Here is a 22,433-nt window from a genome sequence, read left to right on the forward strand (position 1 = left end):
ACTCGTTAAATTCAGAGACTTTATTTTCTGTGATTTAGAAGCACAATAATCCAGGTGCTCTTCTTAATTGGATTAGATTGAGCAGGTCTAACGATGACGGCTTCTTTGAATCAGACAATATGAGGATGAACTCTCTGGACGTGTGTTCACTTCCTGCAGCTTCTTCTCAGCTCACACACACAAATAAAAATCCTCCTCGCTTGGTTTGGATGAAGTTTGTGTTCACAGCCACTAGGTGGCAGCAGCGGGCCACTCACCTCCTGCACGTTGTTTTTGGAGAAGGCGTCAGGGAAGCGCAGCGCTCGCACCTCAGTCAGAGTCTGGAACAAACAGGACACGTGTAAACACCTGAGTGGAGCTAATGAGACCCAGCTCCTTTGTTATCGAGAGCACAACATCACACGGGGGGGAAAGGAAATCTTCTATTTACAGGGACAATAGTGATTAAAGGGCAAATAAATTAATAGAACAATTATAAACGAAGAAACAGACAGAAAAAATAAACATAATCATTATAAAGTCTCTAATATAAGTAAAAAATTTAAAAAAATTGAAAATGATTATTCAATTGTTCAGTTTGGCCAAATTTGACATTAGGCTTAAAAATAAATACTCAAAACACACGTTCATAATCTTGTATTTATTTAATTAATCTTTTTAATTGTTCACTCCCCAATACCTGTTTACACATTTTGCTCTGCTTACAGTCTTTTGTCCAAACTGATGCTTGATTATATCTCTTATATCTTTAGCTCCCTCAGAAAACTGAGTTTATTTTAACAAGTGAAACAAAAGAGAAAAAGAAAACCTTTTAATTGACGATAAAAACCATGTGCTAAGAAGTTTTAAAAGCAGATTTAGACAGAAACATATCGGTGTATCAACTCAATCAGGGATTAAATGAAACTGAGATGTTGAAGAGCAGTTAAGACGTGATGATGTTACTGTGTTTGTGTGTGCGTGTGTGTTTGTGTGTGTGTGTGTTTGCTGACTCACCCTCACTCTCTCCATCTGCGTCCTGAAAGGATACAGCAGCTCAAACAGGATCAGCCCCAGAGAGTAAATATCCACTTTGTGAGAGTACGAGTTTCCAGAAAGCTGCCGGGATGAAAAGGAAAGGACGGCGTTAGAAACAAGGATCAATTTACTTCACTTACTCATCAGGAATGATTGTATTAAATTGTTCCTGATACAGTTTCTCCTGTGAATATGAATGTTCCCTCACCTGCTCTGGGCTCATGTACAGCTTGGTGCCAACCTGCCCCGTGTGGCGGGTGAGGAGCGGTGCGGGCGTCAGGGCGCTGGGCTCGTCGTCCTCCTCCTCCTGCTCCATGGCCGTGACCAGGCCAAAGTCTCCCACCTTCACCACGTCGTCCATGGTGAAGAAGATGTTGGAGGGCTGGAGGACGGAAGGGTGAGACTTTAAGTGAGACGAGTCAAACATCAACTACATGGGGTCAGTTATTAGGAAATGTATCAACAGGAACATGCATTCATCACATTAAATCGCAAATATGGTGATCGGACATGTTTAAGTGTGTCTGAAGCAGATGTAGCTCAACGTTAGCGGGTCTGTCTTCCTGAGGAGAGGACATTGTGTAACAAGAGGGACGGACAGACGTCAGGCGTTCCTGATAAGATGTTCAACTCACAATGGAAAGGGAGGAGCCGACAGAACCACGGCTCTGAGCCTCTGTTTACCTCTTGCAACATGTGCATGGGAAAGTCATTAAGGCGAAGAGCATTTAAAACCTTCACATCAGCACATTTGATAAAGAGCTGTGTCTGTGGCAGAGAAATGACTCGAGTGTTTCTGTTCACACAATGAGACGTGTTGTGTTAGTGTTGTGATAGACAGGAGGAGCTTCGATGCACATGAAGGATATTTATGTTTAGAATAAAATGAGAATAAAATGAGATCAAATTGAAGTTTCAGCCTGTTGATAACATTATTTATCTCCGTCTGCAAGCTGCCAGAGGTGATGTCATGTCGTTTGCAGAGATTGTAATTTACTGTGCGGAGATAAAACCATCTCTGCACCTCTGACGTCCAAGTATCTGGAGATCCGTGCGCCACAGTGTCAGCTATCCTGTTTACAATCTGGTGGCCAGCTGCCAGCCAGGTCCCAGAGCCGCAGGCACCGAGCCAAGTGGAAGATATATAGCAGTGGACAGTGTGCACATGTTCACCTTGAGGTCCCGGTGCATGAGCCCCTTGCTGTGCAGGAAGTCGACAGCCTCGGCGATCTGGAGGAAGATATCCAGACACTGGTTGTGCTCCCTCTGCTCCGGGAGGCAGCGCTGAGCCATCCAGTCCTTCAGGTTTTCCTTCCGACAGAGCTGCATCTGGATGTACAGGTACACCTGAGGAAAGGGGGGGGGGGGGAAACAGTGTGAGTGCAAACCACTTATATGTGATACTCGTGGAACATTTCCAGGAGGAGGAGGGGGAGAAAAATGGGAAATCTCAAGAATAGACTTGATAATTCAAATCAAATATCAGTACTTTCAAAATATTGTAGGTATTACCAGGTGTAGGTCTTCATTAATCAGGGTTCATACACATTTTGACCAATGGATTTCCATGACTTTTCAATAACTTTAAACCAAATTTCCATGACCTAACATCTTGTGAAATCTCGGTGTATACATGAGAACGTGACAAAATGTAGTATTCAAACTAACAATGAGAATTCCAAGGCATACAGCGCACCTTAAATGACACAAACCCAAGTATGCCTGCTTATATTTTGAGCGTATTTCTTTAGAAGCATATGAATTATTTAAAACTCAGCGTAACAACATTAAAATATGAATATAACAAATTTCCATGACTTTTCCAGGCCTGGAAAAACACATTTTAAAATTCCATGACTTTTCCAGGTTTTTCATGACCGTACAAACCCTGATTAATGGTAAAAAGGATAGAATAGCTCAAAAAGCTTATTTAATATTGCACCTGCAAATCATCCGCTTCTAAAATGATTCTTGGATCTTGGAAAATTGAATTCCAGAAATCTCTGTATGTGGAATGTATTTCTCCAGAACCATTCATCTCATCAGCTTTACACTTGACATGTGTATCGTAAAGGGCCCGAGGAAGAGCAGTGTAGAATCTGGACACATGATACATTTAATATTAATAACTTAATTAAGGAGGAAGCAGTAGAACTGATCCCAACACTGAAGCCTTTGATAAGGACTGAGCGACCCACCTTGGGAGAGGGCTGGACTCTCTGTGTGAGAGGAGATGTAGGGAGAGCCAGGGTGAGTGAGGTTGGCCGGGGGGGAGAGGATGAGGAGGGAGGGACGGATTCCCTTTGTCTGGTGTGTGAGGAAGACGAGCTGTTCTTGTCCGTCAGCACGCCGGCGCTGGCCGCACCGGACGTCACAGAGTCCCCGGTGTCCGCCTCGGCGTCCCGGTCGCAGCCCGAGTCCTCGAACACTATGTCGAAGGAGGAGGAGGTGCAGTCGCTGGGGCCGCGGGGGGGGCACAGCTCGAAGGAGTGGGGGTTGTCGGAGGCGTCGGGGTCCGCCTGGCTGTCCCTCTCCGACATCAGGCTGTCGTGGCCCAGGAGAGGGTGGAAGGACAGGTCGCCGTGGTCGACGCCGAAACCCACGGCTCCACCGGCGCTGCTGGAGAGGAGGGCGCGGGAATCAGCCGAGGACTCCAGGACCTCTCCTCCAGGGACGGACACCGGAGAGACGGTGCTGGACACGGGCACCTTGACCGACAGCGCCTCCATGTGGTCGAGGAAGCTCATGGGCCAGTCAGTGGTACTAGAAGAACAGAAGAGTAGTTGGTACCGTTACAGAAACAATGACGACTTCCTGTCCAGGTGCAAGGTTCAACCTGATCCATAGTGTGAAAGTTGTACATGTGTAATCATTTTAATTAGGGCTGGGCAAGTTAACTCGTTTTAATCGAGTTAACTCAAGTGATGAGTTAACTCGATTGTTTATCCGCCAATTATTTTCTTTTTTCCTGTTCTGCAGCAGTCAGCAACAGACTTTCACAAAATAAAAGCCTGACTTTCACAATAAAACAATAAATAATCAAACCTGAGTTAATGCGAGATAAAATAATTAATCGAGTTAACTCATCACTTGAGTTAACTCGATTGAAACGAGTTAACTTGTCCAGCCCTAATTTTAATCATGTGTGTATAAAATGTTGTGTATATTTCTTGCAGAAAATTATTTGTAGATCCAGAGACTATGATTGCAGCAGGACTGCTTGACATATCGTATTGAAGTTATCCTTCAAAATGTTTACCCTCATCAATGCTGCTAAAAAACTTTAATCTTGATGATGTTTTCCTACACTTGACTATCGCACTTCTGTCCGTCCTGGGAGACAGATCCTCACATGTGTCTCTCTGAGGTTTCGACGTATTTTAACCCTGTTAAAAGGGTTTTTAGTAGTTTTCCTTACTCTTGCTGAGGGTTAAAGACAGAGGATGTCACACCATGTTAAAGCCCCATGAGACGAATTGTGATTTGTGAATATGGGCTATACAAATAAAATTTGATTGATTGATTGATTGATGGGCAACAAAGGAGTTCAAAGCCCAGACTCACCTGGCGTCTTTCAGCCACCGCCTGTCCATCTCCTCCTGCCAGCCCTCGGGGGGGCTCTCCTGCCAGGCGTTGAAGTAGCGGATGATCCCCGGATGCTCCAGCTTGGCCAGAGCCTTCACCTCCCGCATCACCTTCTCACGGGCAAGCTCCCTGGTGGAGGAAAAGAAACATCTCAGGCTTTAATTAACATTCATGGAAAGTTGAACAGTTGTTTTCCTGCAGTTGTTTGTTTAATTTACAGGAATTAAAGGTTTGAATTAGATTTTTTAAGTTTTCCTATTCATTTACTAAATATAATTTGTTCCATCACACTAGCTGGACGTAATGACATACATTAAAGTTGCTTTGATAAACCAGGGGCTTAAAAAAGCACTTCAACAACAACACTTGGCGTTAGGAGAAGTGGTTTGTTGTGCTCTGTGTATGTTCCAGGTCTAAATAGTTAATGTTTGATCCTAAACGTCACTTGTTTTGACAACGTTGCTGCTGATATGAGAGAAAACGCGTGAGCCGCTACCTGTTGGGCAGACGGATGCGTTTGATAGCGTAGTTGCAGTCGTCCACTTGGTTTCGAGCTTCAAACACGACTCCGAACCCGCCGCGCCCGAGGCACTGCACCGGCTCAAAGTCAGTCAGGTACCTGGGGAGAGACATGTTGGTCTTTGAGATGCAGAGAAGAATCCGACTCTAGCAGAGAAGAGCTGTGAGGATTTGTACAATTCACTGACGTCACAGAGGTTTATCATGTGGTAAAATTCTTGATATTACATTTTTGTGTTTGAAAAGTAATTTGGGGACAAACAGGACCAATTCAAGGATACAATAAATTAATACTTATGTGTGGTATATATTAGTTTTCTCAATCACTCAACACCTGTCACGAATATCACATTTTCTATAGAGACTGTACATGAGAAGTTGCTTCGGACATTTTCCAGAACTTCTCCTCCAGCCTCTGAGTAAATATCACGTAGAAGAAGCAGCTTTTGTCGAAGTGTTGCAAACAAAAACATGTGATTTCCACAACTGAACTTCTACATCACATGTTCTACTCAGGCTCCACCCCTCACAAGAATGTTAAGTCCATTTTCCTGTTGTTGTGAACTCGTCTGACTCGGATAATCTCCAGCTGCCTTCTTCATATGTGGAAGACAAACTCTGGAAAATGTCAGGACACATTTTCCCCAACACTTTACTGAGTACATGTCTGAAAGCAGCTTTAGTTTTCTGCTAAGAGAGAGAGAGAGAGGAACAGGAAACTCTGACGCCGTCCACTCGCTTCACTTCCTCCACACGCTGTCCAAGCGTCTCTGCTCCTCAGGGGATTGAAAGCTGTCTTATTAGGAAGTGTGTGGGCGAGTCCTGATCTCTATCTCCCTCCTGATGATCCTGACTCATGCCAGTCACAGCTGCTGGAACAACCATCCGTTTTATTTAAAGAACGCTCTTTGGCAAAAGCCATTTGTATGGATTGCAGCAGCAGCAGCAGCTTTAAAGGGAAAGAGGGACGGGACGGATGTTTGACATTTTATGTTGTGTCAAAAGATGAGAAGTGATGACACCAGGGGAGAAGAAGAAGTGAGATTTAATGAGATTCCTGCTGGTGTCTGGGAGAGTAAAGCCACGTTAATTCACCGGTGAACGTAAACACGTGTGACGTCCATCAATCACACAGCCGGCTCCGAGTGGCAGCCCATGAATTATTCCCACTGATCGTATTTCGGGTTGCCCCAAGTTATGAAGAACTCGTGACAATGTGCTGACAGTGATGTAGAGAGACACGCCGACCCCGTGGCAGATGCTGCCGGGTGGGGCGGGGTCTGAGGGGGGAGCCGAGGTCATCGTCATCTGATGGCAAACAGCTGACTCGTCCAATCATTCACGACCACGGCTCATGTCTGCAGCCGGGCTGGAAGAGCAGTGGTCACCATGGTAACAGTGCTGGATGTGTAGCTACACCTCGACAGAGTGACTTTGGAGTGAAGTTTTCCTGAGTCATGACAAAACACTTTTACACACGGAGCACATTCAGCTTCGCGGTTTGTTGGTGACGTACCTGGACACATATTCGTTGGAGCGGGTCTCCGTGGCAACCGGCTCCTTGGATTCCACAACCTCGAGGTCAAACTTGCTGTCCGTCTGGCACTGGGTCTCCGACTCTTTCCGTTGCTTTGAGGGACAGACGGACAGGAAAGAGTTTGTTATTAAAAACGGATTTAGATCTAGCGAGCCTCACCGACCTCCATCCCATTCTCGCTCATATCACCCTCTAACATGTTGTTGTTTTTTTATTCGGCTTGTTTTTATTAATTTATTTGTTTTTCTCTACTGATCTGTGATTATTGTCTACATGTACTCTCCCAAAATGTACAAAGTTACCCAATTTTGAAAAAGGTTGACAGCAGAAGAAAGAAAATTCCCCTTGGGCTGATGTTAGTTTTTGTAAAGAACTGTCAAAAAAAATACGCATTTAGAAGGTATCTAAAGAAACCAAATACAAAAGTACAAGAATGGATGTATTCAACTCCTCAGGTCAAATCAGGTCTAATATTAAGGGAATCGTCGGTTTATCTTGCTTTAAAAATCTAGAATTTTTAAGTGATAAACAAACTTTATCACTTAAATTACTTTACGAGTATTTGCTTGTTGTGCTATTTATTTATTTTGACTCTGTTCACACTTGGTATTCATTTTTTAACCATATCAAATAAACGTTTCATTCACTCTATGAGGAAAATGCTTTTATGAGAAAGCAGATTTTTACTCTGCACACAGAATTCACATTAACAAGCATAACCACCAACAGTCATACAGGTGTCTCTCTGCTCCAGGCCGGGCTCTTACCCTCACGTAGGCCACGGGAGCCGGCGGGTGGAAGAACTTGCGGACGATGTAGGTGGTGGCGACGATGCAGAAGATGATGGTGCCGATGATCTCCTTCCACCAGGGCAGCAGCAGCACCGGGTCCTTCCTCCTGCGGCTCTCCCCCCCGGCCACGTTTCCGTTGATCAGGCTCACAGAGCTGTCACGCTTCTCCCGGTAACGCTTGCCGTAAGGGAAGTAGTAGCCATTGTCTGTGAGGAGGAAAACACAGAAGTCAGAAGAGGTTTTGGGGGTTTTCCCTGGTTCACACTCTGCATGTTGGTCCGGTGTCAGGTTATTACCGTATGGATACTGAAGGATGGACAGGGCTCCGTTGCTGTATTCTTCATGGGAGAACTTGTCATTATTCAGACACTTGTCGAACTCGTCGGAGCCGACCAGCGCGGGGGTGCGGGACGGGGAATCTGTGTCAAGGACGAGACGAAGAAGACGTTTGATCCGAGTAGAAAGAAGACGGATCGATGTGGGGGGGGGGGGGGGGGGGGGGTGAGGATCTCAGGGTTGAAGTTAAGACGGGCGAAGCTTTGATTGGGAGGGAGACAGTGTCCTGAGGACTTCAAATGTTTCTTTAGGGAGGGGGGACACGGCTTCTCTTTGAGGATAAATCTACAGTAATGAGGTCAGTCTGTGGTCCCTGTGCCGGGGGGGGGCATGGCCTCACACACACACACACACACTTTGGTGATTACAAAGAACAGCTAATGACTGAGGAGACGCAGACTTACGGACTAGAGGCTTCCACTTGACCGTCGGTAGAGGGATTATATTGGTCCCCAGCCCGATGGCTTTGGAGGGAAACTTCTCAGAGATCTTCACTGAGGACTGGAGGTAGAGCTGTCCCTGGAACATCCCTGGCGAGAGAAGGGAGGAGGAGTTTAATGTGCACAGATTTAAAAAGGGGGAACATCTTGTTTCTACACTGAGTGCATGTGTAGAAACTCACCCAAGTAGACACTAGACTCTGCAGCTCCCCTGGTTTTCCCCAGATCGTCCTCATCGTCCTCTTCATCAATCTCTGACTGGCTGCTGTAGGCGGTGTCGTCGAACAGGTTGATGGGTGTGACCTTACCACCCCCCACCAGCCAGGCCGAGGCAATAGGTGTGCAGAACTACACAACACAGGTGATAGAGAAGTTATGGATCTCTGCAAAGAACTTAAACACCAGTACATGTATTTAAAAGAAAGTGAAATCTCATCTCACCTGATGCTCCCAGACCAGCTGACCATCAGGCCCAGTGCTGAAGGCCATGACCTTCCAATCAGGAACAGACACTTTGATGACCAGGTCCAGATTCTGGTTCTGCTGGTTCTCCGTGGGCTCCCTCTCTTTGGGTTCATCTGTGATCACACGCTGACTCTCCCTCCAGCCGTCGCCGCTCGCCACCTCGCCCTCGAGGAGGTTCATTCCAGGCTGCGTCTCGGGGAGGAGCTTCAGCTCAAAGTTCCCAACACTGAAGTTCCACCTTGTGAAGAGAGAGAGAGAGAATTGAACTGAAACAACTTCTTTTATTGTAATTTTCTAAATGATGAGTTTAACTTAATGGCTTCATGGCTCAGGTCGACTGACGATGACTGATTGATTGATGATTGATTGATTGATTGATTGATTGATGAAACTCACTTCTCCATCCCTGACCGAGGTCTGATGGCTCTCACAGTCTTCTGAGTTCTCTGCAGCAGGAGCACGTCCTCCGACTCCATCTCTTTCTCCCCCGACTGGCTGCATCCGACCGTGGAGCAGATGTACCGGAGCTGAAGAACAGCGTTATGGTTTAGATTAGGTTGACTAAGATTTCTTATTTCTTTACATTACTATATGTCAATTGAAATGCTTTCACCGACCTTGCCGCTGTAGGCACCCAGGCCATAGGTAGTGAGGGATTTCCCCCCCACCAGAACCGTGTCCTCTCCGATACGGTAGGACGACTCCAGCAGGGACTCCACGCTGAAAGGCACTGCCTCCATACTCTCTCGGTCCCGGTTCCACTGGAACAAGGCACCGTCCAGGGAGGGGATCACCATCTTGTTGCCAAACACCTGCAGGAGCAGAATCAGATTAGTTTTATCTTTAATTAAGTTTATTCAATTAGTCGGAGGTCCAATGATTAGCTGATTAACTTGATTATCAAGTCATCATCTTGTCAATGTCATTTTTAGAAATAAAATATATATATGTTTATATTCGTTCAGACCTTCAGGTGAGTTTGTACTTTTCTCTGTTTGCTTTGTCATAAAAAAGTGAAGGTTTGGATTTTGGACCCGACCGATTTATCAGTTGGCTAGTACCAAGTACCAGCTGATATGAGCCTTTAGATTGTTGACATATAAAAGTCGAACGTTTTCATACCAGCACATAAATATCAGAAATGGTTTTAATCCCCAATTTTATTATCAACATTGGCCTCCATACATCCATTTCAGTCGGATTCTACTTGAAAAGCATGAATGTTAATGTCTGACAACTATCTAAAACAAACAGACGATACTTGACAACACCTGGGCTCAAACTACCGACCTCAGATATACAGAAGATAAGGTGACATACTTTATAATCTGCATCTCACTAAAGAGGCAAGTTGCTGAACAACATATTTCTCAACAAAACAACTTATTCTTCAGTCTGGTGCAGAATCTGAACACACGCTGAGCTTGTAATATCTTGTTGGAAACACAAAAGCACTTTCCCACACACACACACACAACGCTGTCCGACTCACATCCACCTACACAACAGCAGCAGCAGAGTTAGCCCCCCCACACTTGGACTCAATCTACAGGCTTGGGACCATTACACAACTAAGAGCCCAACTAATTAACCTGGATCTTTATAAAAGTGTGCAACCGTGGATAATGTGTGTGTGTCCCTGCTTGTGTGTGTGTGTGTGTGTGTGTGTGTGTGTGTGTGTGTGTGTGTGTGTGTGTGTGTGTGTGTGTGTGTGTGTGCGCTCTTAGGTGCTCACTGTAGGGAAGCAGCCAGGATGACATCATTTCAGAAACCCAGAGTCTAATCCTGATTTAACCTCCACAGCTTTGGCTCAGCAGGGGGTGGGGTGGTGTGGGGGGGGACAATTGTTTTCTTCCAGCACGTCAGCCGGTGTGTAACCAAGTGTGTGTGTCACCGAAACTCAGTTTCACCCTCTTGTTGGGAGACACGTCAGGTGTCGCTGGGGTCGAACCGGTGACCAGTTAATCACCTTGTGAGGGAAATCCAATCAGACTCTATTAGGGGCTGCGTGGGGGGGGATTTAAACATGTCAGCGGGGGTGCGAGGTGCTGTAATGATTTACTAGAGAGCACAGCCGGGACCAGAGGTGATGTCATCTTTTTGGACGGAGGGAGGGAGGGAGGGAGGGAAGATAAATTTAGCAAGTGAAAGGGGGAGGGGTTGACCACCACATCACACCATGCTGGTATGACTGGGGGGGGAGGGGCTTAGAGAGGAACTTCTCAGAGCCGTGGATGAGTCACCCAGCTCCTGACGTCTGAACCCATCCGGCCCAAAGACCAACACACACACATTCATTCCTATGATCTACAACAGTTAGATATTCAGTCAATATTCAGACTATTGACCTAATTCTGAATAAGACATTGTTTCCATTGGGATGTTTACATGAGCTGCTAATTGAATATTCCATCCATATTCATGTTTACATGTTACAGATCAAGGTCGGATTATGATTCACGTCAACATTAAGTCCAAAGACTTGTTCACACTTAATCCTAGAACATGTCATCAAGCAGTTAGTAATTGAAGTATGTCAATAAAGCTAAATTATGTAATTACGACATATACATGTTGACATAATGAGATTCACTTTTTACATCTTTTATTTAGATATGTTTATGTCTAAATAAATGTTACTTTGTATAAATATTAGAAGAAGTGAGTAAATAAGAAGTAAATGTTGAGTAAATACATATAGTTTTTTATTGTTTTTCTTATGTGTGGTGTATTTATTGTGTTTTTATGTTTCTATGTTCATTGTATGCACCAATAACCAGAGCAAATTCCAGGTAGGTGTAAACCTACTTGGCAATAAATACCTTCTGATTCTGATTCAAATAGTCTTCATGTCTAAATTTGATTATTGCTTATACGGAGGATGACCAGATTCAGGTTAAAGTCATCAGAAAGTGCTGTTTACATGAAAGTGTATTACTCAGTGTCTTAGTTAATATCAGAATATCGATGTCCACAGAAACATGTCTCGCTATAAACAAAACTCGGAGTAAAAAAATGCTAATTAAAAGAAATCCGACTTAAATGAAGCAGAAATTAATAAATAATTCAAGATGTATATGTGCTGTTTCTTCAGCAGTTCACTTTACATCCATTGGTGCAATTATATAAATGCTACAATTTAATATCACTTCCTTCACATTGTTTGAACATAAATCTAATACAAATATTTTTCTTTTAATGATGTTCTATGTTTTATCATTATCAATTATGTTTTATGACTTTTGGCAAAGGAGCTGAAGAAGATTATGTAACACACATTTCATTACTTTCTCATAAACCTCGTGTCTGCCGGGTTGATTTACCACCTCAAAACTTAAGAGTATCCAAGACGTTTATAGAGTTTATAACTCGCTATATCTAAGAAATGCATCTCCTTAAAATTGAAATCTGTTCTGCTTATTAAATTGAGGTTATTGAAGATTTTTTTTAGCTGCTCTGCATTTGAGAAACAAACACTTTGAAGAGAAAGGATCTGTTTTAATGAAGATGTGGTCGCCCTTTCTACATGAAAACAACCCATCAAAGCAAATTAAAGGTAACCTTGATGAAAAGAAGATGAATATGATCATTAGCCCCCCCCCCCCTCATTTGTTTAATGTCTTTGTTTCGTCTGTTTGAATAAAAACTGGTCTTTGTTTGTCCTGATCTGTTTCGTTGAGTTTCATATTTTTGTCTCATATTCGGAAAAAACAAAAAAGGAAATATGTTCCAAAACCAAACTTTCGAAGACTAACAAAATAAATTATTCAAAAGGGACGATCACTTAAAAAATTATTTTAAATGATTAAAAAAAAGAAAACTGCTTTCTCAGCAGATATCTTCTCCTCGTGTCTTTCCTGGGCCTATTAATTTTTAATAACTCTAAACCAGACTCATTCAAGACTTCCTTTTTTTTTTTTTGAATGTGCCCCATGCAGACAAAAATATCCACTATCACCGGATATATTTATGGAAGTGTTATTTTGAGGAAGAATCATCTGTTGGCTTCAGTGAGCATTGTTCATACGCACCAGTGCATCACTGTGGGAGGCCAGTTTGTGGATGAATACATTTTGTTTTGCACTTGTGTGTCTGTTACATTCTTATTTATCCTCTTTTTTAATTATTGCTGCTTCTAAAAATTGTACTTTCTACACATTATTTATTACCAAGGGTTGATATGTTTTCATCCTCGTCCTTTTTTGTTCTTTGTTTGTCAGATTACACAAAAAGAAAGTTAAGGATGGGACATGGGCCAAGAATAATTTAGTGCTTGTGTGTCATTTGTTGCAGCCTGATTGAATTTAAAGGGATTGTTGGACCTCCAGTGTGCGAGTTGTGCGTTCGCCTGAGTGCCTCTCTAGTCGTGGAGGCGTTCCTCCAAAGTCTTCCACTTGATGATCGTTTGGCGTTTCTAATCATGTCATTGTATTCTACCCTTGGGAAATGCAGCGGGGGGGTTCAGAGGAAGCGAGCGGGGAGGTTGGACAGCAGTTGCAGTGTGTGTGTCTGTGTGTGTGTGTGTGTGTCTCTGTGTGTGTGTGTGTCGTTGTTGATGCTCCAGCGATCCTGTCAAACAGAGTCAGTTCTCAGCCGCTGTTGTTGGTCCACAAGGCTACAGCTCTACTTAAAGTTGGCAGACAGTGTGTGTGTGCGTGAGTGTGAGTGTGTGTGTGTGTGTGTGTCTGTGTGTAGAGAGAATTACTGGAGGTTTGAAGCAAAAAAAAACACAATCAAAACAAAATTAGAGCAACTTTACATATCAATGTTGCTTTTATGAGTCTTGTCAGTAAATGACATGAACATTATTTGCCTGTCTATATACATTAAAATAACTGTAGTATATATTTTCTGCTTGTTGTTTTTATTTACTTGACCAGACAAACCTGATTTAGATTCTGATACGAGACTGATCTAATCCTATGGGAAGAAAATGCTCATCTTGCCGTTTCCATTTCCTTCGCCGCTCCGGTTGAATAATTGCTTGTCACATTAGTCACCGGGCGGCGGTCAGCGGCTCGTCAGAGTCAGGTGATCAATCAGCTTCTCTCCACGCTCATTCAGCCACGCTGCATGCCAGCAGACGTGCGCAGGTGTGTGTGTGTGTGTGTGTGGCGTGAGCGAGTGTGTATTGTCTCTTATGTGATGACATCATCCTTGGAATGAAGCATTACCTCACCTCACTAATCACCCCCCCACTCTTCATCCCTTTAACCCCGCCCCCTTAGCATGACTCACTCCATATTGGCACAGAATTCCTCCATCTAACCCCCACCCACACCCACCCACCCTTCACCCCCACCCACCCTTCACCCCCACCCACCCTTCACCCCCTCTCCAAACAACCCCGAGCGACTCTTGGCTTTTTGAAGTGATGGCTTCTTTTTCTGCAGACAAAGCTGTTTGTGGCTCTGCTGTCCCTCTTTTCACTGAAGACACACACACACACTAACACACACACTAACACACACACACACACACACACACACTCCGGAGGATGCAGCAGGTGACTGGCTGCTTCCTCCCCGGCACGCCGAGGCCAGCCAATGGCACGGCGGCAGACCCCCATAGCCTCTAATCACCGAGCAGACTGGTGTCTCAGGGACTCGGCAAGCGCCAATGAAACCGTTTCCTAGTGCCAGGGAGGCAGTGGGGGGGGGGGGGGTAGGAGACAGGAGTGCCCCCCCACCCACCCTCAGCAAAACATACCCAGACACACACAGGGTCGGTAGCAGACAGGCATCCCAGGTTATGGGGGCAGAGAGGGCATGGCTGGGTTTAAACTTACATAAAGTACTGTACCTCAACACACACACAGACACACACACACACACACACACAGAGACACACACAGGGAAGGGATCATAACAAATGACGTCACAGCAAGTCACTGGGTTCAGAGCTGACAGGCATCCCTCCATGTTCCACCTTGTCAGACACACACACAGACACACACACACACACACACACACACACACACACACACAGAGTCAGCATCGTCTGTCACAACACTAGAGGTTGACAGGAGGATGTTACACGTGTGTGTGTGTGTGTGTGTGTGTGTGTGTGTGTGTGTGTGTGTGTGTGTGTGTGGGTGTGTGTCAACAATCAACTTGGGATGTTAAGATGAGGAAACGAGTCAAAGACATTAAAAGTCAAAGTTACTAAAATAGAAAAATGTAGAAACTGTATCGAGTACTGAGGTATTTTTATTTGTTTGATATTTTACTTTCACTTTCATTTCATTATCTAATAAAATCTAAACAAAATTAATTAAAGAGGGAAGATGTAAATGGATTTCTAACTGATTTTAAAATCAGTGGCTTTAATAGGAGGATTATTTCTACTTAAAAGTGAAATTGAATAATTTGAAACTAATGGCATGTGATTTTTGTTTGCTTTAGATTCTAATAACAGATTGAACACAAAGTACAAAAACAATCTCAACAAAACCCCAGGTCCCACATATCAAGTGTGATATCTTGTATTTCAGCAATTTGCAGCAAACTTCATATTCAAGGTCAAACGTAGCTTCTGACTCGATCTCTGCTGTTTAAAGCTTAAGAGCTCGGAGGAACCTTTAGGGGTTCTCCACATTAGAACCTCTGAGGACCCTGGAAACAAAAGGCTCATGAATTCAGATTTTTTTTCCCCCCTGCATCCAGACCTCGTGGCACAGAGCACAACAAGTCAGACGGGTTTGTAAAAAGCCAAACACACACACACACACAGACACACACTGACAGCAGCTGATATCTCAGTGATTAGATCCCTCCTTCTAATTGTAGGTTTGCTGATCAGCTGCTGTGGAGCTGAGCTGAAAGGAAAAGACTTTTCAGACTGATTTACAGATACTTGAGAACCACTTCACCTTCTAACACGAGAGGTTTTAGATACTTCAATGAAATTCTTCCATAGTGAGTAAAAAAAACATAAACACTAAATACTTAAACACTTCCTATTCTGCTTTAATTTGATAAACATACTTCACACTCTTGTTGAGCAAAGCTTTTAAATTAAAACAGTTTTGTCTGTGCTGCCAACAACTGATTCCAAAATCAATCATTCCACTTCTGTAGGAAACAAAACAAAACAAAAACATCACAACCATGAGCCTGGATCATTATTCTGGAAAAAAAAACACAACCTGTCAGAAGAAATTTAACTTAAACAGAAATCGTTTCACCACCCGAACAAAGCAGACATGTCCTTATATAACAGAAGCAGCGAGTTCATTACACTTGTTCTCTCTCAAACCAGCGCGGGCAAACTAAAATTAAACTGATATCAGCCGCCACCCAGACTCTCGTTAGTATCGCAGGCTTCTTTTCCCCCCCCGAGGCAAAACTTTCAAGTGGAGTGAGTCCACATCAAAGTGAACCATGAGCACATCTCTAGTATTTATTTGTGCGAGCGGCGCTCTGGTCTGGCTCCGGGCTGCACTTCACTTGCAGCGTGTCGGTGTGGGCGGTTTAAGCCTCTGTGTACATGCACAGGCGAGAGTCTTGCTGCGCTCGTGTGTGTAAACCAGCACCTTCAACAAAGAGGATAATCCTCCAGGCGAAACAGCTACTCTCAGATTTGTGTGGGGGTGTACACCATGTCTGGAATGTATTATGTATGTACTGTATGTATGTATGTCTGTGTGTGTGTGCCCATGCCATGGATGTAAGCAACAGCAACCCTTGGTCGGCTGTTCAAAGTGCACAGAGTTCAATTGCTGGTCGACGGAGAGCGAGTCCGGAGGGACGGGGTTTGTTTTGAGACCAGGACGCGTCTTTAACTTCCCACCGACACGTGGAGACTGTGGAAATTGAGTTTTCATCCAGTGGTAGATGTTAATCTGCTGAACAATGTCTGTTTGACTTGTGTAAGTGCCTGTGGTCGACTCTGGTGTTTATCAGATGAGGCTGATGTTGTTAGGCTTCATAAAACCGACTGTTTTAGTGTTTTGAATGTTGCATTTTACTGCATAACACTATTAACATGGAGGAGGCAGGGTTTGACATATGCCATACTGCAGCAAGCCACCAGGGGGCGATCAAGACTCTTTGACTTCACTTTAGGGTAGATGTTTGACTTGTTTAAGTGCCTTTGGTGTTTATCAGATGAGGCTGATGTTGTTAGGCTTCATAAAACCGACTGTTTTAGTGTTTTGATTGTTGTATTTTACTGCATAACATTATTAACATGGAGGAGGCAGGGTTTGACTTATGCCATACTGCAGCCAGCCACTAGGGGGTGATCACGACTCTTTGACTTCGCTTTAAGGTAGCTGTCATGTCTTTCATTGTGATATAGGATGACCAGAAAGGGCATTAAATCAAAAATTTCCAACATGAGGTGTGTTTTGTTTATGTATGTACATTTCAGATGAATTAAACACACAGCAGACACTTTGACTTTGGTTCTACCTCCGGTTTGCTGAGGCTTGATGACACCAGGCACCCGGACCTGGCATCCAGATCCCACTGCTTCCTGCCCTGGTTGTGAGGGTCCAGAGCAGAGATGCGTCCATCCAGGGTACTGATGATCACAAGAGACCTGAGGGGAAGAAGAGAAAGAGTTCAACACACTCATCTGAAGGGGTTTGCAGACGGGGGTTTGTAAAAACAGCAACGTGCATCAGCAGGCTGGGTTTTTTTTTTCTACTTTGCAAATGTGCGCCTGTGTTATCCTTTAACGCCACTTTCCCAGTGGGGGCTTGAGTCTAATGCCTTCACAGATAAGACAGTAAAGGGCAGAGACGTGCGGTGGTGCAGATGTCGTCTTTCCCTCTCGAGTCTACCCTTGATTAGCGAGCAGGGTGACCTTCAAGTGCAGCCGCCAGCGCACCTGTGCCATGACAGACCTCATCCTTAAAGCTGAGATCACATCGGAGGATTGTTAAAACCTGACCAGACGTCCCCGTCACACACAAAGACTTATTTCCATAGAAAATACAGCCGGGACATGTGAGACCATATATTTTGAGTTGATGGTGAAACAAACAGGAATCCACCGAAATGCACCAGGTTCATTTAAGCTGTGATTTGCACGGAGAAGACAAACAATGGCTGAAAGGCTGAATGAAGAGACTGACATAGATCTGATGGAGCTGAAGGAATCGAGAAGAAATAAACTTAAAACCATCTGGGACTGAATTTAAGATCTAAACTAAGATCAAGAAACAAAGCTGTGATGCGTGCAAGGTTGAAATGATCTAAAAACAGATATCTTATGTCTTTAACTCGGCCAGAAGGGTTATGTTTTTACCTCCGTCTGTTTTCTGCTTGTTGATTAAACAAATAAACTACGGATTTCCGTGAAACTTGTCGGAATGACGGGAGATGGACCAAGAGAGAAGCCAGTAAACTTTGGTGTAGATAGGATTTGTTTTAAAAAGGAAGATTTGATTTTTCAAAGATCTATTCATGGATCTTGATGATAAGAAACAGGCCCATATAGAAGACTGTGTCTACGAGTGTGTGCAGTTGGCTGCAGCCTACGTTCAGGGGACTGTTGGCCCTACAGAGTGTGATTCCTGATTTATAAATGTGAACTTAATGGCCGTCCACCCTCTCCAGCAGAGACACGGGAGTCTGGTGCCTCAGGTCGGGAAGGAGCACACTGACTGTAATGGCAGATGGTAAGAGACACTGTTAGGAGCACACAGGGGGATTTGCCATGGTTACTTTTCTCAGGCTTGAATCTGTTATTCCTGCCACAACGTTACACCAAATTATATGTAAAAACCTTAAATAGATATTTCACGTGTCTGTTATTTCCATGGAATCAGAGAGTGACATGTTCTGATTCGTCCCGGCCTTTTTTCGTCCGGACTCGGCAACGCAGGCAGAAAATCTGTGTTCAACCAACATGACAAGCGTGTGGTGAGTTTGGCTCAATGTGAATGAAATTTAACGGCACTGAAACATTGGCCTGACAGCCCCAAAGATGACAGCTCATAAAAATACCATATCAGAAATAAATACGAAAACAAAACCCTTCGGATCTTCTGCTTCACTTTATTAAAGTTTTAAAACACAGGCCTCGAGGATATAGTGAAATAAATGATATATAATTCAGCATTATAATAATGTAATGAACATATTTGAATACTACAAGCTGTTACAGCAAAATAAAGTGAATAGTGTTCCACATATTTCATTCAGAGGCATTAATGACCAAGAAAGAACGAGCAGCTAAAAATACGAGGAGGGTAAAGCATGCAGGGGGTGACAGAGATGATGTACGAGCTGCTCATTCCTCACAGCTCCACAACTCTTAACCTCGGAGGAGAGAATTAAAAACTATTGTAAAGATTGGTTTTTAAATATTTCTCCTCCCGTTTGGAGGGTTTTCCTCCAAGAATAATGTATTCCTGATTAATGTGCCCACACAGCAGGTTTTGTAAACACTTCTCCTCTCACACGGAGTAACTCCAGGCTAAACAACAGCCCAAGCTGAATGAATCAGGACTGAGTTACTCGGAGGGGCTTCTGCCGCATTATGGACTATGGATTTGTATCTGTCGAGAGAAGATGCTGTCAACTGGGCTTTTAGCTTTATTTAACCAGCGAGGGTCTGCTGAGCTCACACGCCGCCGCTGGGCACATCCTGCCGAACATCCACACAGCTGGGACCCAAGTTTCCCTGGGTTGGCCACTGGGGCATATGGGCTTTAACTGCCTCCCTCGAGGGCAACAAGGCAGCAGCAGCAGCAGCGGCGGAGGGAAGAAGAAATGTTTAACTTGTTTGTTTCCCAGCTCGGACCGAAAAAGAAAAATGGGGCAATCCAGACAAATGACGCCTCTCAACAGCATCCGTTAGAGTTGTGTATTTAATATAAGCATCAACAGCAGCATCGGTCATTCAGACGGAGCGGGTGAATTGCTATCGACAGGCTGTAATCCCTATTGATTCCACCTATCGAACATTCCTCCGTCACGGAGGAGAAGGAGCGTGTTCACGGATGTTTAAGCCTTAGGACAACTAGGAAATGGATTGTTTCAGAGGCGGGCAAATCAATGTGAGGAAGGTTTCTCTGATGTTTCACTTCAGACGCAGACACGTGCACCCGCTGCTCTGGACCAGCTCGCTGTTTCATCTCAACTCGGCGCTGCAAGTTTGAATAAAAATGCAAATCGGATCACTTAAGAGTAATGAGCCATGTGTCTTTCAGCCTCATCAAAGCCAAGATTATCTCCCCAAATCGGCTCGAAGCGTTATCAGCCTCGCCACTAGCGCTGAAGTGCAGAGCGCTAAAAGAAAAACATTGTTGTTCCTCTCGGCAGCCAATAGGAACACAGCGCTGGAGCCCGCTCTCAGCCACTCCATTGGCTGCCAGGCCCTGCCAAAAATATTGGGCTGATTGGTTGTTGCTAAGCAGGCGGCTCTGTGAGAGGGTGGGAGCTTTTGGCGGCCTTCTCCGGGACCGGCCCTGCCCCCCCCCCACCCCCCCCGAGTCACGCTGCCAATGTAGAAGAGAAGAAGAAGAAGAAGAAGTCGCTGAGAGCATCGAGTTCAACTTCAGAGACGGAAAGGAGGAGAGCGAGAGATAGTGGAATTTCATTCTGAAACGAGTGATCAAAGCTTTCCGTGGACTCTTTGTTCTCCAGATAAAGGATCAGGAGGAGTAGAGAGAGAGGGGTGGGTGGTGGGGGGGGGGTCCACACTTGGCTGTACAACTTAGGCACTTTAATGATAATGGAGTGAAAAGAGCAGCGGAGGAGAGGAGGGGGGAGCAGCAACCCAAAATACTACAGATCCCATCAATAAACACAACACAAACAAAACAAACAGCCTCACTGTATCATTTACAAATGGAGGCAATTTATTTTTTTCCACGGCTGCGCCCCGAGACGCCGCCGCTCTGCTCGTCACCAAAGGGAGAACACGCCGCCCGTGGGGCCTGTCGGGCGGAGGAGAGACGCTGAGAGAGACGTCGGACGAGAGAGTGAAGAGGAAGAAAGAGAGAGAGAGAGAGCATCGGGCTGCCGACAGACTGAGGGTTGTTAAGGGTCCTCGCCTGTTATTCTGTCAAAAGTGTCACAACAGTGGCGAGTGTTTCTTCAATCACTGAGTATATGGCGGAGCAGGGAGCCAATTAGCCGTGCTCTCACCAGACCCCCGGCCCCTCCGAGACTCGGCGCCTCGGTCTGCACACACACCGGCAAAACCCAGCTGCCGGTAAACACACTCCATTGAAAGAAACAACCAGGATGTTTACACAGGCCGAGTCTCCAAGGAGCGGGAGCCGCCGAGCCGGGCCAATGGCAATGGGTTTGCAACGTCCCGGCAGCCAATGAGAGCGCTGTTTTTCTCCTCTCTCGGCCAATGGGCGGGTGGCTGTGCAGACGAGGAGCCAACGGTAGGGCAGCGCTGCCTGTAACCATGCAACAGCGAGCAGCCTGAACGCACGCCGGCGTGTGGAGTTCTGCTGCCGCGCAGCTGCCACTCGGCCTCCCGTGCAGCCATGGAGAGGCAGAACAAAAATACGAGAGCATGGGGAGCACGTGGTGTGAAAGTTATGGATGCAGCTCGGAGCCGGCCGCACCCAGCGCCACCACCAGCTGCAGGAGGAGGAGGAGGAGCGGAAAACAAGTCAAGTGTCAAGTGCATTCCTTTAAACTGAGCACGGGACACAAAGTGGAGCTTTTAAATATTAAATGGAATATTATTATTCATACGGAATTCAGTTATTGCAACCTGGTCACGGTGATAATCAAACAAACAGACACTGAACAAGTTTTTAAATCTTCCACATTATACCTTTCAGTTTAATCCCATTAGTCAGTGCAGGATTAAGAGAAAACAACAAGGGCTGAACTCCTTTTCTTTGGCAAACACGAGTCTGCTCCTGTGTGCTGACTTTAGATAAACACTCAACCAGATTACATTGAACCTAAAGGGTTTCACACTGGTGACTGACAAGGTAGCAGTGAGCCAGGAAAAGCCATTAAAGCCTAAAGAGACATTAATAATCACAGATGACATAACTCGGGCACTCAAACGCAGATTAATGTCACTTGAAGGTTTATGCGACTGTCCTCTGAACCCGTTGAATTAACAAGTGATATTTTATTGCGTCTCGGCGACTGAACGATGAGGACGTCGACCTCACATCCGTCAGGGTCGCTGCAGCAGAGCGCACAAGGTGTGGTTAAAGCAGAAAAAAAACAACACACTTCATTTAAAAGGCATTGCTCTCTCTCTCTCTCTCTCTCCCCCCTCTCTCTCTCTCTCTCTCCGACTCACATGTGGTAAAATCCAAACTCTATGGCGCCACATCCCTGACAGCCAGCGATTGGCCAGACTGCAGCTCTGATCCGAGGATCTCATTCGTTGTTGCTAAGCAGTGAGGAGCCATCCGGAGTGAAAACAAGACAGCGTGGTCCTGCAAACTAGCAGCTAACTCCTCGTTTTCAACCTCCCCTCCCTCCCTCTCTCCCTCCCTCCCTCTCTCTCTCCGAGTAGCCCACCTTTCTGCTTCGGCCCCACCCATACTGCAGTGCTGCAGGATGTGTCCTGCCGACTTATCAAAACAACCAGCAACCTAATAAAATCTCAACTACTGATAATTATATGGAAATCCAGACACATTTATGATCAGCGGGTTATGAAACAACCTGTCAAATACTTCTTAACCTCTTCTGTGACCCAGAAGTGCACAGAAAGTCACTAAAGGGCATCACACCCAAACTTATTTACACTACACAATAACACATATTTTCTGACAACAACATGAGAAGATATTGAGTA

General features: G+C 45.0%; 1 protein-coding gene across 1 annotated transcript in view; it reads right to left on the reverse strand.

The window, feature by feature from the left end:
* Positions 1 to 22,433, reverse strand: part of eif2ak3 (eukaryotic translation initiation factor 2-alpha kinase 3) — a 30,933-nt gene that overhangs the window by 3,155 nt on the left and 5,345 nt on the right. Inside the window, exons 2-17 of the mRNA XM_061082398.1 lie at positions 17,105 to 17,234; positions 9,308 to 9,502; positions 9,087 to 9,217; positions 8,667 to 8,928; positions 8,408 to 8,573; positions 8,190 to 8,315; positions 7,746 to 7,868; positions 7,426 to 7,655; positions 6,638 to 6,750; positions 5,099 to 5,221; positions 4,582 to 4,731; positions 3,216 to 3,780; positions 2,191 to 2,364; positions 1,226 to 1,399; positions 997 to 1,098; positions 258 to 320 (exon numbers count right to left, since the gene is read on the reverse strand). Of these exons, the coding sequence (XP_060938381.1) occupies positions 258 to 320; positions 997 to 1,098; positions 1,226 to 1,399; positions 2,191 to 2,364; positions 3,216 to 3,780; positions 4,582 to 4,731; positions 5,099 to 5,221; positions 6,638 to 6,750; positions 7,426 to 7,655; positions 7,746 to 7,868; positions 8,190 to 8,315; positions 8,408 to 8,573; positions 8,667 to 8,928; positions 9,087 to 9,217; positions 9,308 to 9,502; positions 17,105 to 17,234 (2,827 nt within the window). The remainder of the gene's footprint in view (positions 1 to 257; positions 321 to 996; positions 1,099 to 1,225; positions 1,400 to 2,190; positions 2,365 to 3,215; positions 3,781 to 4,581; positions 4,732 to 5,098; positions 5,222 to 6,637; positions 6,751 to 7,425; positions 7,656 to 7,745; positions 7,869 to 8,189; positions 8,316 to 8,407; positions 8,574 to 8,666; positions 8,929 to 9,086; positions 9,218 to 9,307; positions 9,503 to 17,104; positions 17,235 to 22,433) is intronic.

This window comes from Limanda limanda, chromosome 12, assembly GCF_963576545.1.
Source record: "Limanda limanda chromosome 12, fLimLim1.1, whole genome shotgun sequence".
Taxonomy (NCBI): Eukaryota; Metazoa; Chordata; class Actinopteri; order Pleuronectiformes; family Pleuronectidae; genus Limanda; species Limanda limanda.